Source organism: Lissotriton helveticus, chromosome 7 (assembly GCF_964261635.1).
Source record: "Lissotriton helveticus chromosome 7, aLisHel1.1, whole genome shotgun sequence".
In the NCBI taxonomy this organism is placed as follows: domain Eukaryota; kingdom Metazoa; phylum Chordata; class Amphibia; order Caudata; family Salamandridae; genus Lissotriton; species Lissotriton helveticus.
Window position 1 is genome coordinate 969,839,745 of NC_136068.1, and position 21,339 is coordinate 969,861,083.

The 21,339-nt window shown below is 48.0% G+C and overlaps 1 protein-coding gene across 3 annotated transcripts in view; it reads right to left on the minus strand.

Annotated features, from left to right (window-relative positions):
• TBC1D9B (TBC1 domain family member 9B) overlaps window positions 1-5,954 on the minus strand; it is a 220,481-nt gene extending 214,527 nt beyond the window's left edge. For 2 of the 3 annotated variants that reach the window (XM_078653542.1, XM_078653541.1), the window contains exons 1-2: window positions 5,538-5,921; window positions 946-1,056 (exon numbers count right to left, since the gene is read on the minus strand). In XM_078653542.1, the coding sequence (XP_078509668.1) occupies window positions 946-1,056; window positions 5,538-5,655 (229 nt within the window). In that variant the 5' untranslated portion in view covers window positions 5,656-5,921. Of the gene's footprint in view, window positions 1-945; window positions 1,057-5,537 lie in introns of all 3 variants that reach the window. The other variant, XM_078653543.1, reaches the window with a different exon arrangement.
• Between the last annotated feature and the right edge of the window lie 15,385 nt (window positions 5,955-21,339).

Genomic DNA, 21,339 nt, shown 5'->3' on the forward strand with positions numbered 1-21,339 from the left:
ATTTGCTGCTTCCAAGGGAATATTTTGACCCAAGCTCCAGGGAATCAATGGATGTGCACAACAGGAAATCACACTAGGTACGGATATCTTCCCTGTGAACTATTGTTTTAAAAATGCTAACTTCAGTTAATAACCAAACAAACAATGTGTAACTAACATTTTCTCACTGTTGCAGCAAATGCAAAGTGAGTTCAGACTACTGAAGAAGCAGCTTCACGTGAACAACCATAAAGAAACCCAGGAACAGTCCGGAATCCCAGAGATTTATTGTACCCCTGAACACAAATGGTGCAGTGACCTAGAAGTCACATCCTTCCTTAAATGACAGTGAAACCCATGAGGTACCCATCCTAACTGCGCCTGTAAATGTATCAGGGCTAACCAACTTATCCAGTCTTTTTTTTTCTTTATTTGTTTTAATAATTTCCATGCATTACAGCTTTTGCAAACAATTGAAATTGCATAGTTGCATCTCGCTCAGTTACATCTTGTAACAAGTGGTGAACTACTTTACAGCATATTAGGTACCTGGTAGCGAGAAGTGTGTACAACAGTTGCTAAATCAGTATATTATCACTCCAACACAAACATATCCTGTTATGTACTAGCTCAGAAATATATATTTCATCAAGAAATAAAACTGTGGAAGGATTACGAGTCCCGAACTTTGCTTTAAATTACATCATGTCAAATAAAAAGCACATGTACAGGAGTTCACGTTGGTGCTCTGTTGTCCAAAATATTGACTCCAGGAAACCTAAAGCCTGTAGTTATGCACCTGCATACCAATCAGAAATGACAATTTTCCACACGTGCTTCCATTACAAGATGAATGCCTCAGAACTGCAATGAAAGGCACAAGAGGCCCACATCAGCCGAAAGAGCTGCACAGATTGCTAAGGGCCAACGATTAACCAAATGGTCCTCCTAACCCATGAGACCTACCACATGCCACAGTCCAATAGATTTGTGACTCCTGTGTCTGGTGCAGGATCCGGTAAGGAGCGACGCGGGAACTGGAATCCAACACCACATCCAAGGTTCCGACCAGCAGACCTGAGAAGCAAAAAGATTTCATTGGCCGTTAGAACTGCAGGAACTTAAGTTTCACTAGGCACAAAATGCAGACTTACAAATAATTACCTTAAACTCTCCATCCTCACATTGCCGCATAAACAGCAAAATACGTGTTTATTTGCTCCTTAAGAGATGCCTGCACAATACCCAAACATCAATCTCCTATAGCAACCATAATAACACCCATAAACGCTACCCTCCCAATATCCACTTGTCCTGCTAATATCCACACAATCATGCAATAATTCCAAAATAAGATGTACAATCTAAGTATTCACCAGCCATCAATACACATAGAACAGCTGTTGTAGGTTATCGCTCCCACTACATACCATTATATCATCGTTATATATAGTCATCAAATTCAACTGCTTGGATATCATAATGTCCTACAAGCAAGTGCCTTGAGGGTTCCGAGTGACTGAATTCAATTAAATGCAAAACATTGAGGCATCTCTCACTACTGCCAATGTTGCAAGCGTATAAATAAAAAATATAGGCTCAACTATTACGTATGGCAGGAAAAGCCTTGTATTAAAAAAAATCTCGATTATGAAACTCTTGAAACCAAACAATTAAAAAAAGTGTTTACTTTACAACTCTGCTGGAGGGGAAAAATAAGAACTGAAGCAGGATTGCAAGCCTTGGGGACTGAAGCTGAGGTTTTGGTAATGAAATATATGACCAGGTTTTGGAGCGACAACTCTCCTTCTTTGACAGCTGTGTGTCAGTGCGAAATTAGAGTAAATATTTTATTGTTAAGAGATTAACCGAAAATATTATTTAAGAAATATGACTGACACAAAAATCGAACGATGAAGAAATAGAGAATGTGTGTTTGCCCACAGACGTTATTTAAAGGCACAGGTGGTTGAGATCGCTTTTTCAAGCCCTACTCGGTATATATCTATTAAAAGTGTTTGTATAAACATAAGATTTCTTTCACGGCTGAAAAATATATATATATATTTTTTTTTTTTTAAACCTTTATTGTACAGAAAGCGCTCACAGATACGGGCCTACAACCCATCGGGCCGGCCACCACCATAAAAGAAACATATCAAGTAGTACAGAAGCTCCCACAGGACATCACAGCAATCCATACGAGAAGCAAAGGCAAAAAGCCACCGAGCAACCACCACGTACAGGATGAGAGAAGGTTGATTTTATAATAGAAGAAAGGGTGTCTCAGAATAAGGGCATTCCGTCAAGTCCAGAGGGCCGTGGTGGGCCGCGAACAAGCAGAAGTATCGAATACAGGAAAATTCAAAAAGAACAGGTACATTTTGGCAAAGGCAGAACGTGAGTCCCACAGTAATAAACAATTGCAACCGCCGCCCAGCGCCCTCCCACCACTACGAAAACACACAATAATACACAAAACTAAAATTAAGCTTGCATAACAAAGAGCCCTCTGCCACAACAACCCAGGGGAGAAAAGAAAAAAGGGGGAAAGGGGAGAAAAAAAAAAAAGAAAAAGAAAAGGGGGGAAAGGACATAGGAAAAAAGAGGGGAGAAGTAAGAACGCAGCATCACTGCACGCGCTCCACGGCTAACGAAGCACTCAAGAATAGACCAGCACATGGAACCAGCGGTAACAGGAGGAATGAATGCGTAGTAAAACGTGACGGCAGGAATACCAGAAGGCCCATGCTAACAAAAACACCCCAGGGGGCCACATGCCGACACCGCGTCTCGAAAAAAAGGGGATACATAAGAGCCATAGAACCAAAAAAGGAATGAGGGGAAAACACAATATGACAGACCCCCCCCCCCCACCCCGCACATCCCACCCTGCACCCCTGCAGAAGGCTATGGCCTACCCCCCAGCAGCGTGCCTGTCGCCCTAATCAGAACCCGAAATATAGAAGAGAAAAAAGTAAGAAAGAACCACAAAGACAAAAAGAGAAGGGAAAACAGGGAAGTAATAACGGGAGTGGAGCCATATAATCAAAACCCCATCAGCTCCCACTCACGTCCGAAAATACTCAGAGCCCACGGGAAGATAATAAGCACAAGGATAAGCTCCAGGAACATGAAGGAGAATCGAACATAGTCATACAGTTACAAACGGATCATCCGACCATACCGCAAGATAACAGTCCACCGAGGCAAGTTCATCTCAACCCTGTCCTTGTTTATCCCAAGCAGTAGTCGTCCAACGCACAAGGAACCAGATCATGTGGAACAGGAGATGAATAACAGGGAGTCCGATCGGCAACCCACACAAGTCATATCGATGGCGACCCGGATGAACCGGAAAGGACGGCAACCACCTCAGGCAATGCAGGGAAGCCGATCCGGCGGAGCAATCACAGGATCTCCGTTCGGCCATTCGAGGCAAAAAAGGGGAGAGGGAGATCCAACAAGGTCGGTCCGGACGGGACCCGGCCGGCGGACCCCCTGCACAGGGGGGAGCACAGGATGAAGGAGGGCAGCAGACATCCGTACATCCACACCAACGGCAGCCGCAGGGCCCACGACCTCCAGGAAAGTTCCAGCAGCACACAACAGAGATGAAGCCGCACACACCGGGGGGGGCCCAGCAGGCCCGGCAAAATAATCCTCCTCCAGGTCAACGATAGGTGCGGCCATGGAAGCACTCCAGGAGCGCAAGGCGGCGAGGATGTCGCCAAGCGTAGGCTCACCTTTACGGTATTCAGCAAACTTGCCATGCGGCGGACCAGCGTCGCCAGTCTCGGCCAAGCCGAGAGATATGGGGTCGGCCACCATCTTAGAAGCCCGGCGGGGCCGCGGCAAACTCCGACCCCCGTCCGGACACCAGCGGGGCAAACAGGATACAGCCGACCACCGGCAGAGGCACCACCAGAGTAGGAAGGGGGGCCACCAGAAGAGGGCGGGTCGCCGGCTCCCCACACGCTACCGGCTCCGTTCTCCGAGTCCGGGCGGAGGGACTCAAAATGGCCGGACCGGAGAACAAAGGGGAGACGAGCCACATATACGGTCAACCCCGTCCATGGAAGGCAGCGCCCCAACACCAGGCCGCAGGACCGCCGGATCAGGCCCGGATAGCCGTAATCGGTCTAATTGCACATCGGCCTCTCCGACCGAACCCACACCGCCACCAAGGGCCAGCCACAGCGCTCCGTCCCGCCCGGGCGCCGCCAAGGAGTGTCAGGCCCGCCTGCTCCGGAGGCCCCGAAGCAGACAAGGGTGCAGCTCAGGATCCGTGGCACCCAGGAACAAACGGATCAAACGGTAAGTGCCTGTGAAATGTCGTAGTTCCATAGTCTATCAAAGAATACTTCCCGGGGCAGGATAAAACACAGGATAGACGTTCCAGACAGGAAAGCGAACGGAGCCGAGCTAAAACGCGGCCATCTCGGACGCGAGCTTGGCTCCTCCCCCCCGGCTGAAAAATATTTAAAGGGAGTACCCTGCCCTGAACTACGAAGACTTATGTTGAAAGTTGGACATTTAAATAAAAATACAGCATCCCAAACAGCAACTGGGATTTAAAACTCTAGTTTTTAAAAACAGAATTGATGTATTCTACGTACAGGCGAGGTGGTGCTATAATTTGTAAATGTCTATCCTGTTATGTATACATGGCAATATTGTAAATGTTTTACAAGACTGAGAAATAAATGTATTCCATTCTCAGCTGCGTAATATCAATCTATCTCCTTTTCACACTCCCCAACTATTGAGCATGCGCATTCCATTACACTATTGCCCGAACATATTCTTTCATATACAGTTGAAAGTGGAAAAGATAGAGGACACTGCAATAACCACTGAATTAATGTAAATATATTTTACCCGCTCACAGTCCTCCTTGGTAATCTCACACGGGTGGGACAATGGGGCACCCGCCAACATAAAATGTAAGAAATTGTGTCTGGGTCTGACATCTTTAAACCCAAAACTAACAGAAGGCGTACCAAAAACAGTCAATCCAGCAACACCAACGTGTTACCTCAAACCACTGTGTTATTGGGCAGTGCCTGTAAATTACTATCTATGCCACCTGAGACTTTGGTTTGTTTGTAAAGCTGTAAGCCTAGAAGCTTTGTCTCCCCAGGCGAGAGCGCATGGGTACATTGTGAAATAGTTTTGTTAAACTGAAGCCTAAACCTATAAAACCAGTGAATGCGTTAACTCTGAGAAAACAGAGACAAAGTCACTGCATAAAGATGTCGGTAGGCACGCTGAAAGGGGTCCTGCCCCACTTAAAGTGTTCTTCCACTCCGTTACTATTACTTTTGTAAAAGGAGCTCCCTTTAATAATCCTGTTTTTGTCCCTGCACTATAGTACCAGCCAGCCTCTGAAACTCTCCATGATATTTCCAAACACTCCACTCCCGAGGGCTGCTCCTCCTTATCCGGTATCATGCCAGTCTCTTGCCATGCCATCACCCTCCCCCTATACCGTCAGCCCCTGCCACCCCGGTGACATGCATGCCCCTGCCTCATCCATGCCCCTCCCCCGCCATTACCTGTCAACCCCTGGCCCCTCCCGTGCCCCCTCCTCCGCTGCAGGATGAAGAAGGGGTTCGCTCGCTCCGTCACCCACAGTGCGTTGGCAAGCAGCACCTCCTCCGGGGGCAGGAACATCCTGGGGGCTGCGAGGGGACCCGCGGGTCGGGGGCACCTCGGGTCCCACCGGGGTGGAACGGTGAAGGTCCTGGGTAATGCAGCAGGCGGTCTTTGGCGTGGGGGGACGGGGTGTCGGGAGCCTATATGGACCCCCACCAGGCAGGGCTGCTCCCCTGGGTGGACTCGCAGGCCCAGGCCCCAGCTGCACAAGAAGCTGACTGAGCTCCTCCGCCGCCTCGGTGTGCGGGCGCCACAGCTGCCCTTCTCACTCCAGGGCGGGGACTGAGCACGGCCTCCGGGCCGAGACAAAAACACTGGAGACTGGAGAGAAGTGCACACAGCGCCCTCTGCGGGCCCCGGGGATATGACAGGGAGGCGGGCCCGACACCAACCAGCGAATACAGAAAACACAGGAAAGTGTGTCTGGGCTGCACTCCGAGCACACGCGCTTTTATGAAGTGTGCTCGTGTGTGTCAACACTATACAACGTATCTTAACTATTTAGGAACCAAGCCGCCGAATAATACGTAAGAAGAGCTTCGCATGGTGATTTAACTTTTACTTTTGTATTTTTGTTTGTAAGCAACGTGAACACAAATGTTAAAGTAACAACACGTATAGAGCAGCGCGGCAGTACCTAAATAGCTTTGTTGACGTATAGCCCCGACCGAATAGGGAAGCACCTTTTCAGATCTTAACAAGCATTTACAATGCAATGGTTTCGCCTTTGGAAAAGTTTGAGCTATTGGCATTGTAAATGACAAAATTTGTATGTATGTGTTGGTTTGGAAAACAGAAAAATAAATGGCATTGTCATTTACATTGCCATTAGCTTAATCTCTCGCAAATGTGAGACCTATTGTACCCTACGGACAAGCTCAGCAGACAGCAATTACTACCACACACACACACACCCAGAGCCAGCCACACACACACACCCAGAGGCAGTCAGCAGGGCCCGGTGCAGCTCTTCCTGGCTATCACCTCCTTTCCCTGCTGGTCTTTCCTCCCCACTGACCTTCTCCTGGTTGGTCACAGCAGCACATATTCTCCAGTGCCAAACGTGGAAAGCTACCGGCAAAGAAGGACCAGTCGCTGACAATCTCTTCCAGTTGAGAAGCGAGGACTTCTCAAAGTCCAGGTGAAGCACCAGTTACTGGTGCAAAGAGACTGATAACTATCCTACTTTGGGTGTGCAAAAGTTAAAAAATTAACTACCAATTCTGAGACACGGAGCCCTCATCGCCAGGCAACAGCCAGTAGTATAAGAAAATTAAGTGATTTTACCACACTCTCCAGTAAACTTTTACAGCAGTGAAAAGGAGGAGCTCTTCACACACCCTGATTTAGATCTAAGACAGGAGTCACACCTTAAACGAACTTGAGTACTGTTAAGCGGATGAATGCAAAAACAAAGCAGATCAGAGAAAAAAAGTCACTTAGGACAGGACTGCGGTACTGAGAGGGTCTAGGTTCAGCAGTGCTTCCAGCAAGAGTCGCTACCCAGATTTTAGTTTCTAGTGTGGTAGGATCAGTCAGGCTTACTCTTTCCCTGGAACTCCATATTGCCTCAACTGTAAAATACATCTAGGTCTGTGGACCTGAGGGAACCTGAATCAAAGTACTGGCTACGCTGCCAAGTGCATACCCCCTGAGATACCCAGAACTAACCTTAGCTCTCTGGCATCTGCATTTGTTTTAGGACGCGCCACAAATCAAAGCACCTCATGATCAGATCTTGCCAGGGCTACGGCACGATGAAGCACTCCTGATAATGTTTCAACCAGCTCAGGCACAGGAGTTTATTGGGATCAGACTGTAGGCCAAAGTCTTTGTGAATGCAGATCAGGAATTATCTCCCTCTCTTTCGTCGTTTTGAATCTGATAGAGCCAGGTTCACTAAGAAAAACTGCCTCTTTGCGAAAAGCTGATCTCTGCCACCCCTTCACGCATTCTGTTGCTTTCTTGTGATGTTTACGCCCTGAGGCTCTGTTTTAGGCATAAGCTGCGCTTTGTAAATCATATTTCAAATTCAACATATGCTAGAAATAACACATGACCAATAGGCAACTGCCGCCCTGTAAAGCACAACGGCCCTGGCCGAGCAACTGATAGCTCTCATGCACAGCCTGAACCCCAGAAGCTAAGACCAAAAGAGTCAGTCGTTAATAGCCATTGACGAGGCCCTCTTTTTTCAGGCTAGTTCCTTTTGATTATACAGATGTTGCTTTATCCCATATAACTTTAATATTTGACTTGTGGCATATATGATCAGAGCCTTTGAACACTTTCTGCTAAATAATAAGAGTGGTTGTGCAATTATTATTTCACGTTTTCTGTCGAGTTATTTGATTCTGCAGGTCCAGTGTGGAAGGTTCGGCACAACGACCCCTGAAGTGCACTATCTGGCAGCAACATAGAAATTGTTTGCTACTGTGAGTTTGATAAAGAGTGCCTGATTAAACCCGCATTTCTAACGGCGATATGTACCAGCGTGAAACTCATTGAAAAAGCCCAAGGCCTGACCTGCATTTTATATGTTTCTGTTTTTTACGAGTATGTTTTTTTTCAAATCATGTGTTTGTTTTTGCAGGCACACAAATAGATCTTAATAAATAACTGTGTGTATCGCATGGTTAATGCAATCAGACCCGCAGCCAAGCTGTAAACACGGTGTTACTTGTGTAATGCGCGTGTTGAGCCAGACACTAGGCAGACGTGAACACTGCTGTTTGTATGCCATGCCTAGTGCAATCAGACGCACAGGCAGGCTGTAAACAGTGTGCTCCCTTCATCATGTGTCTACTGTTGCTAGGCACAGGCAGACAATGGATATTGTACTATTCCTTCCAGCCGTGTCTCAGAAGACCAGGAAGTGACAGAAATGTCATAGCAAATGAAAATCAGAAGGCAGTATGCGTGGACGGGGGCTGCTAGATGAGCATACCTACCCATGCACATGCACCAGTTTATCGAGGCTTTGAAGCACACACCTGGCCACAGACACGGACCTCCTGTGCCCTCCGAATACAGTCAATAGAAATCCAGACAATATCCTCGTTGATAATGTTTGGTAAGACCCGCAGTTGAGGCGCTAAGGTGAAATATGAGAGCTATAGCTTTCCTAACTCCGACAGGAGACATTAACAGTGGGACCAACCATACATTAATAGCAGATTCCACTGCCCCTTTGCAAAGCCAGTCACGCCACACAGTCTTCCCGTCAGCGTGTTTGGAGGCGGGAACCTCAGAGGCTGCTCGTGTGTCCGGAAAGTTCTTCCGTGCCTTTGATCACTGTGCGGCCCTGACAGAGATGCCAGCCAGGCACTCTCATCGGCTGATAGGAGGGGTGTGGGCATCTCGAGTGACGTCTTCCAAGCGGCCGCAGTCTCTGCCATCAATCTCTGCTTATTCCTGTACCAAGTAGAAATTGTTTTGTGTCATGACAAAATAAACAAAAAAGTTTGAAAAAGAAAGATTAAACAAGCACCTACGAGGACACGGAGGGGGGGGCGGGAAAGCACACGGACAGCGGGAGGGGGGCGGGGAGGCACACAAACAGCGGGAGGGGGGCAGGGAGGCACACAAACAGCGGGAGGGGGGCGGGGAGACACACAGACAGCGGGAGGGGGGGGCGGGAACGGCCAGCACTCACCTGGACCTGGACTTCCTCTGACGGAGATCGGCCGCACAATGACCAAACCAAATGGACTAAAAAAAAAAAAAAACCCCGCCCACCGCCTTGATGACGATGCGAAAAGGGTGGAGAGGGGTGGAGAGGGAAAAAAATGCAGGAACGCCCACGAATCTGGTCCGTGAATGACGGACAGATCTCTGTTCCAATAGCTAGCCTCCATTTATGGAGCTAGCCAATGGAACAGAGGGCGTATTCAAGGCACCCATACTGAAAACTAAAGATTTCTCCTGGGTGCGGAGCTAAAGCTCCGTGCCCCAGGCGAAACCTAAAAATCAGCCTTCTAACCGCTTTTTTACAAATTACGCCCATAAAGAATTATGGATACGTTGGCCAGCTTCGCAGTAAGCAACCCACATCTACCCCTGTATGTGTGTGATTAAAACATGTTAAATATCATTATGTGTATGGTTATCCCTGTGAAGCGTTCTGACATCCCTCTGGATTACTGTACTTTAGAAAAAAAAATTAAGATGTAAATGTAGTTGAGCTTATATAGCGCACAGCTACCCGCAGTGGGTTTCCCGGCGCTTGCTTAGGGAACCCTTCCTGATATTCCCCTGTGAGATAGCAGGGTATCCACAAGGTGAAAGTCAGGCATCACGCCGCGAGGGGCCGTTGTGGAGATTAAGCAAGCTGTTGCCCAGAGTCGCAGAGTGTGAACCCGTGAGTCGAGGAGGCACCGGGGCGAGAATTGTCGAGTCCATGGAATTTTTAGCCCAAGACCCGCCGGGGTGGGGAATTGAACCCTGGTCCAGGACCAATCTCAGATTCCGGGTCTGCCGCCTCTAACCCCTGAGCCACACTTCTCCACAGATAAATAGATAAATAGAAAAAGATAAATGAATGACAAGAAATAGACCAACAGAATCACACCCAATCCGAAGACGTACAGCCCAAAACCCTATTCTACCAAGTATTTTCTGTTAAACTATTTTCAATGGAAAAATAATGTGCGTCTAAAGGAATGTTTCATATTTTATTTGTAAAAAATGATGATTATCAACTTTTTTTTTAAATGAATTAACTACACGACTGTATTCATACCTCCTGAAAAAAACCTTTAGCTGAGGTTGTTTGTTGGGAGTCAAATAGTGCATGCAAACCAAAATAGAATAAGTATAACAGTGAAGTATCATAATTTATAATCTACAATTACACATCATAAATACGAAATATATACGTGCGATAACCACTTCATACTTCATTAATGTATCGAGGCGTTGCAGGTACCCATGGTTGATATAGGTCACAGGACTGGTCTGGGGGAGTCTGCTAATGCTGCAGCTCACAGTGTGAGAATGGAAAGGACAGTGAAGCCCTTGATGTTGTGAGCTTGGGTTTTACCCAGAAGATTTGTGTGGTATTAACTGGTGTTCTCACAGGTTGATGTTGGCCACTTTTCCTTTAGACTATGAGAGGTATAGATCAATATGCTTACCCCTTTGATTATTTCCTAAGTGTGGCTTAGGCTAACACTTATTTTGCTATACCTAGAAGACTCAGCCGAGCTTCTGCAATACCGATATTGTCCTACATTTTCCACCTTTTTTGTATTTCCCTGACTTTTTAAGACTTTTAATCACTTTTTATGGTTTTAGACTCTAAATTAGAGGACTTTAGACATTACTCATGGTTGAAAGAGGGGATCGGAGACTTTGCTCTGAGCATCAGATCCTACTGTTAATTCTTTGTATTGCTGTAACAGAACTTCTTGTTTCCCTCATGGTGATGTACCTGAAAGTCTTTAGGAGTTTGGCTATCCATTTTTTATTCTGTTCCCTTACAGCATTCTGTACCCTTACAGCATGGTATTGAGATTTGTTTACATTAACTTAACTGCTAACTTGTGATAACATTTCTTGACTTTATTCACTGATTCCTGGTCCTTATTAAGTAGCCAGATGGGTTACACTTTTAATGCTAACTCCCTTCACCTCTCAGTCGACAATGAAAAGACCCATCAGAAAATCAATGGTAAGAGGTTGGCCCATCACTGGTTCAACAGTTTAAAATAAAAGCTTATCTTTAACGTCCTCCCTCATCATGCTATCTTTAGAGACTCACACTTCATGTGAAGCATACAATACCACACTACATCAGATAAAATATCAGTAAAATGGTATGCCTAATCTATATAAATGGATAGACCAACACCTATAAATGGGTGGAGTGTGGAACACCAGCACACAATGCACAAACTACAATCGTCTGGTTTTATAAAAGGGGTAACATAGAACACTGCATCATCAGCATAGTTACTGATCCCCTAATCAATATTTAGAGTAAGTAAAAATATGTACGTGTCAGGAAGGAGCGTGCTAGCACAGTACCTTTACCAAAGCATGCACGATTTAGACCCTTTTTATTTCAGAAGATTTCAAGGTTTGTGGGTATGGAGGACAGGAAAGCTAGGCTAGTACTCACATCTGGGTTGTGGGGCAGGACTTCTGGGGCCTTTGGGTCAGTGCCTATAAAAGGCCAGAGCAGGCACGGGGTCATGTCTGGCAACATCTCCCAGTTGTTTCATCTTACTTTGCTTCTGTCAGTTCATCACTCAGCAGTTACGATCCCTCACTGTTTATTTTTACTCTTCTGTGTTCACTGGCCTTGCTTGTCCTCTGAACCCCTTTGTCACTATTCTTACTTCTCCCTTCACCCTTTTGTACCTTCAAACAATTTTTGCTCCCTTAACCTTTAATAGCTTATCCAGAAGCTAGCTTCTCCATGGCATTTGTATATGCTTCTCTGTCAACCTCTGCAACTGTCCAGCTTAACCAGCATGCTGCCTCACTTCTTTCCAGCAATCCCTGATCCTCTCCTTGGCCATTCGGCTCCCGGCCTGATTTCTAGTAGGACTGGAGCTAGTCGCATTATGTCCTTGTCGAGCCAGAGATAAGGTATAAAGGCCACTGGTGTGATATATTCATTGTTTCTTTAAAGTCATACAGTTGATTTGTTTCTCTCTTGAAGATATCTAATTGGTGGTCTGAGCTGGCCGTAGGCTTCTTTGGCACCATTTCCAACCAGTGTCTTTTGCCTACCCTAATTTTTCACCAGATTCCAAACCAAGGTATTATTATTATTCAGTACCTAGGTTGGAACAGGTGGACGATTGGGATTGTAGGCTATATTCCTTTTGAGGAATTGCATGGTTATCCTTAAATCCTGACATCAAGCATAACATTAAAATGCCAAACTATTAATTTACTTCTCCAATTTAATTACTGAATTCATGAAAGTGTCATAGACTGCGGTACATACTCACTCAGTGTCTTGGTGCATAGAGAGTGCAGGTAGCAAGCCTGACCACTGCCAAGGGAGGTTTGGGGGTTCCCCCCAAGAACATTTGGGAAGAAATGGTGCATTCTACAACACCTTTGTCATTATATATTGATTTGTTTTAGCTTTTAAAGTATTGTATAAATGATGACCTTACTGTGCACCAGGATACAACAATCTTTGGTAGGGCTCTTCCATGATTCCTTCACTCTCACCCTCCAACAGTGCCTCATCCCTCCATAGCGGCTCTCTCACATGTATTTTATTTGATTTATAACACCTTTCATACCAGTATAGGGTGTCAAAGCACTTTACATCACACACACATACAGAGACAATGAATCGTGCATGTGTAAGTGTATATAAAACGTTGCATAAGGCAAAGGGGGCTATAAAGTGTATGATTCACACGCCATCCATACTAAGGGGCACTTCTTAAGAGTGCTTGGTCTGAAGAAGCACAAGCTCAATATTCAGAAGATGACACAGTTGTTAGGGTTGACTTTAATAATTAGAATTTATTTCTAACCAAACAAATCTTGTTCAGCAAGAGGTTTATGAAATACTCGGAAAAACATAACTTTCTAACCTTACCATGCAGCTTGCATGCGGCTCTTTGATGGCAGTTTATAGCTCGCTGTGCTGAAATACAATTGTAATTTATGAATATATAGTAACAAAAGAATCTCTTTGACAAAAGCAGTAACCCAATGACCTATGCTCATAAAATATTGATCATTGATATGCATGGTACGCCTTCTTTGCAGCAGGCATATTAACTCTCTGTGCTACCTTAGATAAGTCAAAACTGTCATTAGAAAAAACTTCCATCCCACTTCAGCAGATACCTTATATCACCAGAGTACACCTGACACAAAAGAATATTTTTTGTTTATCTTCTCCTTCCGCTCCAAGTACACATTCCACAGAGCGTCAGTATCCAAAGCAGGAAGCAAATTGTCACATACTGTTCGACTGCTAACCTCAAATGATTAAATAAAAGCAGCAAGTTCCTGGAAGGTTATAACGGCATGCATCAATTGTTGTCAGATAGGTTTCGAATATGCACAGTAAGACGCTCCATTTTATCCCTGGCATGCCAGCTTTTTGTAAACAAGCATTTGCAATGCAATAGGTCTCGCATTTACACAAGTTTAAGCTATTGGCATTGTAAATGACAATGCCTTTTATTTATGTTTTAAAAACACCACTTGGTTTTTATTGGCCTTACCCCAGCCAAACGCGATATAGCCTGCGCTTGGAAGGCTGAATCCCCAACTCTGCTGGGCGTTTGGAAGAGGGGGATGAATTTATGCATGGGAGTTGGAGGAGCCAGTGTTTCGAGCTAGGGGCTGCCTGATAAACACACACGCATATGGAAGCTCTGGGACGATTACCGAGGCATTGTACTGGCCCCAGCGCCATCAAGTTCCGCTTCATTAGACTCAGAGGTATACATTTATGGCTAAAACACGAAACATATCCACCGCCAACAGACTGAGGATAATGTTCACCAGCTGGGCGACGCGACATAGGGACACAGACAACTCTCTATAGTATGGTTCTTTTTATGTTCTCATCGCAGCTTGTTAATGCTTTTGTTGACAAAATACTATATTGTTTTATAAGACCAATTCTGCACATATGCTTGTACCTGTATACTATGGCTCATACAGCACGATTTTGACACAAAAAATAATATGTTATTTAAAAAAAAAAGCCATAGAGTGCTGTAAAACCAGGTGGAAAGCCCAGCTACAAAATTAGAGCAAAATGAATTGCTACAAACTGCGAGACAGGTGCCATGTGTAAACACACTATCACCCCAGGTACTACTATGTGGAACTTCCCACTGAGTCCCTGACTTCAGAAAGATGGTTTACAAACCCCAAACCAGTCTCCTGCTCGGTAATCACTCAACGGTGGTGGGAAGAGGAGAAATACCTTCCAACTTGAAGTGCCATTAAAGGGTTGTTACAATCAGATACGAAGTATGTCCTTATTTGTGATTTTGAAAAGCTCTGGTAATGTCAATAAAGCCTTCTCAAATTGAATTGCATGGGAGAAAAAAAATGGAAGCGAGCGGTAGTAATTATAGCAAAGAGTGTTTTCCAGAAAACTGAAGAGAGTGCATGCCTACTTTACAGTAGATTATGTGCTCTTGCATAAGAGGAGGAGAGGATGTGTTACCCAGGGCTGCCGACTTTAAAACAGGCAAACCAGGTTCGAATCTCGGCGTCAGAACAACATCCTGTGAACCGGGGCAAATCACATAATCTTCCCGTTGCTAAAAAAACAAACAAAGAAAGATAAATGTGTCCTTTGGTGATGTAACTGGAGCTAATGTAAAGCGCTCTAGTGCCTTCTGGTCGAGTTCGACATAAAACTACGAAAAATTTAAAAAAGAGAATGTTGGATCAGACCATAGGTGTGAATAAAAAAAAGCAACGCATCAGGGGTTGGAGTGCAGTTCACACCTTCATTGCACACGTGTAACTGCATTTCTTTCATTTTTGTGACTAATCATTAAATCGTACACACGCTCTCGCGTGGGACTTGTCCTGATATTCATGTTCACATGTTTCATCAGGTGGTCCACATTTTTGTGCCTTACCGAGAATACACCAAAGCCGATGAAAAATATAAGCGCTTTTGCGCTGATCACAACAAAAAGTCTCTGTGTAAACTGATGATTTCGCAAATAACGACAATTGCTGCATAGAGGTGCAATGTATGACCAGTGTTTGTAGAGGCACTCGCTGTCCAAAATACTGCCCAGATGTCAAAACAAGCATCGATCTCTTAGCTTTATGGGGCCATGTGTTTCAAGTTAGCATGGAGGCACACACTGCCCCCAAACTCTCAAAGAAACACATGGCCCCATAAAGATAAGAAAGTGCTTCACGACAGCCGTGAAGCAGGCCACCCTGTCCGATCGCAAGCCAAAGGGCGGCAACCAAAAACCCTCACTTCCAATGGCAGGCCACCATTTAACATAAACGGTGATGCCGGCCAATTGAATGAGGGGCGGGGCTTAAAGCCTTCTTCTGAAAATCCTCTCCTACAAAATGTCTCGCGGAGCAGGGCTCTGCCCTGCAACACACACGAGACCTAAAAAGGTGGTGGTTGGACAACTCCTTGACTAGTTGCCTTTGTAAAAGATGAACTCAGAATAGCAAAAATAGTACTGAGGCAAGTAAGTAAGAGCAAAACTAGTACTCGGGCAAGTGAGCAAGCGAGAAATGTACACAACAGTAGTCACCTAAAGGTAAGTTGAAGGCCTTACTGCCGAAACATCCCAGAGAGTAGCCAAGGCATGGCATAACATCTGATTTGGCCATAATGCAAGGCATCAGTTAATTATCACAAACACGCCAAGTGGAGCCTGAAAACACAGCACTACAGTGCTATAACTTGAGAAACACTTGATGCAGCTGTAGTACAAAAGCAACAGTCCAAGATGAGAAGCGTGCTGAGTTCAGCTTGTAAACGCTACTGCTAAAATACAATTAGCTGAGCAAATCACCCTGAACAAAATCCAAGATGGCTGTCCGCTACATGTGTGGCGCAGTGATTGCACACGCTGGGGGAGCCACTGGATAGGATTAAGACGATAATGAGCTTGCGCGTCGACCATTGTGACGTCACCCTCACCCACTACGCCAGACACACACTCGACCCCGTCTTCTCATCCAGCAAGGACATCGTCTTCAGCCACACCACCGGACTCCACTGGACGGACCACAGCTGCGTCCACTTCAGCTTCAGAAGGACCACGATCCACCACCGCCAACAACAGGTTGCACGCCGAAGCTGGAACAAGATCACAGCCGACCAGCTCGCGACGTCACTGAGCAAGAATCCACCCACCAGAGCAACTAACCCCAGCCAAGCGGCCACCAACCTCACGAAGTGGATCAGCGACTGCGCTGACGACCTCGCCCCCCTGAGGACCCCGCCTAGCAGACCCGGCAGCAAGAAAGCCCCATGGTTCACCGACGAACTCAAGAACTCCAAGAACAACTGCCGAGCCCTCGAGAGAACCTGGCGCAGAGACCCAACTCCGGACAACATGGCTGCCCTCAAGCTCGCCACCCGAAAGCACCACCAACTCATCCGAGCCACCAAGAAAACCACATTCAAGGAACGACTGGACAACAACGCACACAACAGCAAGGAACTCTTCAACATCGTCAAAGAGCTCTCCAACCCCAACGCCGGAAACAACGACATCACCCCTTCGCAAGACCTCTGCAACTCCCTCGCCTCCTACTTCCACAACAAGATCGCGGACATACACAACAGCTTCAGCACTCAACCGACGCACGCCACGACCGAACCACCGCTCCCCACCACCACCCTCCGCGCCTGGACTCCGATCAACACCGAAGACACCATCCGCACGATGAACTCCATCCACTCCGGATCTCCGACCGACCCCTGCCCTCACCACGTCTTCAACAAGGCCGACGCTGTCATCGCACCCCACCTGCGGGACATCATCAACGCCTCCTTCGACACCGCTACCTTCCCAGAGAGCTGGAAGCACGCCGAACTCAGCGCCCTACTCAAGAAGCCATCAGCCGACCCCACCGACCTCAAGAACTACCGCCCCATCTCGCTGCTCCCGTTTCCGGCAAAAGTCATCGAGAAGACCGTCAACAAGCAGCTGGCTGCCTTCCTCGAGACGAACGGATCCCTCGACCCCTCGCAGTCTGGCTTCCGGGCAAACCACAGCACCGAGACCGCCCTGATCGCAGCCACCGATGACATCCGTGCCCTGCTCGACAACGGAGAAACAGCGGCCCTCATCCTCCTAAGCCTCTCCGCGGCCTTCGACACGGTCTGCCACCGTACCCTAGTACAGCGCCTCAGCAACGTCGGAGTCCAGGAGAAGGCACTGGAGTGGATCATCTCCTTCCTCGCCGGAAGAACACAGAGAGTCCGCCTCCCTCCGTTCAGATCGGAAGCCACCGAAATCATCTGCGGCGTCCCTCAAGGCTCCTCGTTCAGTCCAACCCTCTTCAACGTCTACATGGGCCCCCTCGCTGACATCGCACGCCAGCACAACCTCAACATCATCTCCTACGCCGACGACACCCAGCTGATCCTCTCCCTAACCAACTACCCCGCCACCGCCAAAGACAACCTACACGAAGGGATGAAAGAGGTAGCCGAATGGATGAAGAACAGCCGTCTGAAACTGAAGACGGAAGTCCTCATCCTGGGATCCTTACCCTCCGCCTGGGACGACTCCTGGTGGCCCCCCGCCCTGGGCAGCGCGCCCAAACCGACAGACCACGCACGCAACCTGGGCTTCATCCTGGACTCCTCCCTCTCCATGACCAGACAAGTCAACGCCGTCTCCTCGTCGTGCTTCAACATCCTGCGCATGCTACGTAAGATCTTCCGGTGGATCCCCACCGAGACCAGGAAGACAGTCACCCAGGCCCTCGTCACCAGCCGTCTGGACTACGGCAACTCCCTCTACGCCGGAACCACCGCCAAGCTCCAGAAGAGACTTCAGCGGATCCAGAACGCCTCAGCACGTCTCATCCTGGACATCCCCCGTCGCAGCCACATCTCCGGACACCTGAGAGACCTGCACTGGCTCCCGGTCAACAAGAGAATCACCTTTCGACTCCTCACCCACGCACACAAAGCCCTACACAACCAAGGCCCGGGATACCTCAACAGCCGCCTCAACTTCTACGCTCCCAAACGCCGGCTTCGATCGACCGGCCACGCCCTCGCCGCCGTCCCCCGCATCCGAAGAGCCACCACAGGAGGTCGGTCCTTCTCCTACCTCGCCGCCAAGACATGGAACTCCCTCCCGACCCACCTCTGCCTGACCCAGGACCACCTCGCCTTCAGGAAGCAACTCAAGACCTGGCTGTTCGAGTAGTAGCGGACCCCCCCTCCCTAGCGCCTTGAGACCCTTTTGGGTGAGTAGTGCGCTATATAAATGCTGTGATTGATTGATTGATTGACCCTCTCTGGCGCACTCCAGAACTGCTTGTCACGTTAGCGCAATTCTCAAGAGAATCTCGTGGTAAGAGGAAGCCAATGTGCACTGATCCTTGCAACTCTGTAGTGCGCGCACTGTTCAGCTGTCGTTGTCCAGGTAACCTGAACAATGACTGTTGGTTCACCGTTTATCGCCATCATGTAACTGATGCAGTTATTCTTTTAGATTTCCTAAAAGTTTTCATTTTTTTTTTCAAAATGTAACCACAAAACCGGGATTTCTCAGAAAGTTGTGTCAATTTAACCCTGGGCGTAGTGTGCGGAGTGGGGCTACGCGGAGCTACGCGAAGTGGGCGCAAAACTACGCCCACCCACGCACTCCGCGTAGCCCCACTACGCGCCGCCCGCCTCCCTCTGCCCTCCCTAAATATTTAAATAAAAGGATAGAAAGCTTTTAAAAACACTTACCTTGTCCTCCGCGTCCCCGGGGCTCCCTCTCGCCGTCCCTGGATTCGCGCCGCCGCCATTTCAGATACTAATGCGCATGCGCGGGTGCCCGTGCATGCGCATTTCTCATGAGAAATGCGCATGCGTGGCCGCCCGCGCATGCGCATTAGTATCCGAAATGGCGGCGCGAATCCAGGGACGGCGAGAGGGAGCCCCGGGGACGCGGCGGACAAGGTAAGTGTTTTTAAAAGCTTTCTATCATTTTATTTAAATATTTAGGGAGGGCGGGTGGGGCCGGCTACGCACCGTCTGCGGAGCGCGCGTAGTGCCGCCTGGCTACGCCCGCTATGCAAAATGCGTAGGAGACGGCACTACGCGCACTCCGTGCACGGAGCGTAGCTGGCCGCCCACCCTTATCAATGATGAGTAGAATACAGTTGAGCCACTACGCAGCAATGTCGATGGGTCCTAGTGTCAATAGCGGCAACACTCGCCATCCCCCCATACAGCAATCTCCTAGAGAAATAACCAGACAAGACACCTTCTTTGTGGAGAAAACTGCTTCAGGTTTATTAGCATTACAAATATGCCAACATGGTGGGTTCTCTTCCGGGCAATCCCAAGGCAGGCAGCCCCTCGCCACCTGCCACCTAATTACACTGTGGCCCTACCCAAACTGTGTTTGCCATATTTTGGGGAGGGAAGACCCCTCCCACCGGTGGACCAACAGCCCACCCCCTGCTCACGCCCCAGAAGGGGGCGGAACCTGTCAGGCAACCCCCGGTTGCTCAGGTCCACAACCGCCCGTAGGACTAACGTGGTGCAGTCGCTCCTCTAGGGTTCAACGCGAGGACCTCCCTGTGGATATTTGGCCTTTGCACCCTTGTTGTGCTCCTGCAGAGGGTACCCATCTGTACCTTACAGCCTCTGGATCGCCCTGTAACTCCACCACAGCTCTGGGTGTGGCCATCGTCACCCCAGAGCCCCCCACCAAGATAGCCTCCAATACTTACACCCTGCTGTCTCCAAGGCCTCTCACAGATCAAGTAAGAACAGGTCCATACCCATTCTGGGCAGGTGTACCCCAGCTGCATCAAAACACCCTGTGGCCTTAGTGTGAAGTAACCCATGACGGATGAAGCCAAACCCCCTTTGCTTAGAGAATTTCCTCATGGCGCTGTTAACCTTCCTGTGCGTGACCTCCATGGCTTCCCTTGATTGTGCACCCTGCCCTTGCCGGGGGGAGTTATCTCAGACCACCATATTTCACAAGTCCCCAGCTGGCTACTCAACTTACACATTGTGGCCGTCAATGCTTGAAGCAACGCCCTTCTCCCCGGAGATGCCAGATTATTCCCTCCCAGGTGTATGGCCAACACATTCGGAGGAGAAATTCCCCCCCCCCACCCAGACTCTGCTGCAGCTTCTTCAGCAAGTAGTTCCAGCGCATGCCTGGGTATTCTAGCCAAATAATGTCTACTCTGTTCAGTGAATTTACGCATGGCGCGGTTAACTCTTTTGTGCGAGGCTTCCTGACCTCCCTTGACCGGGCTCCTTGCTTCACTAAGCATGGGATTATCCCTGACCCCTATAACTCACATGTCCCTTAATATTTGCTTTCTTACGCATGGAGGACTTTATTTGTTACAGCAGTGCCTTCCTACCCAGGAAAGACAACTCATCGCCTCTTAAGTGTATGTTCCACTGTTAGGAGGGGAGACACCCCCCGCCCCCCGGTCTGTGCCGCAGCTATCTTCAGCAAGCTGTTCCAGCGCTAGCCTAGGCCCCCAAACCGAATTAACTCAGTAGTGGAACCAACACCTGTCTCTGATTCCTGTATTCCGCCCCTTGTGCCACCCTGAAGACGCACGAAAGGCCATTTACACAACCATTGATCCTGACAAAATAAAGAAATGCCGGGTTGCTTCACACCCTTAATTGAACACTGCACACCTTTCTATACACTCCAGTTTGCACCTAAACCTTTTTACCTACATCCTGCTTGCTCAAGCCACTCTCCAGGTCCAGCAAATTTGTCCATGCCCCCTCTGGACAAGGGTAGTCATCTTTACCTACATCCAGCTGATACCCTGGCCTCTCCCCGGCCCAGCAAACAAGTCCAAGGCCACTTTTAGCAGGTGAAGCCCCATATTCTTCAACACACCCTGTGGACTAGGCAAGCAAAAGCCTAACGCACCTGCCCCCAATTGTTGCTTAACCTGTAGGACTTCATCTCTTGCAACAGATCCCTCTTCCACAGAGAGACAAGTGTGTGCACAGGGCCAGTGTTCTTGGCCAGTGGAGCCCTGTGG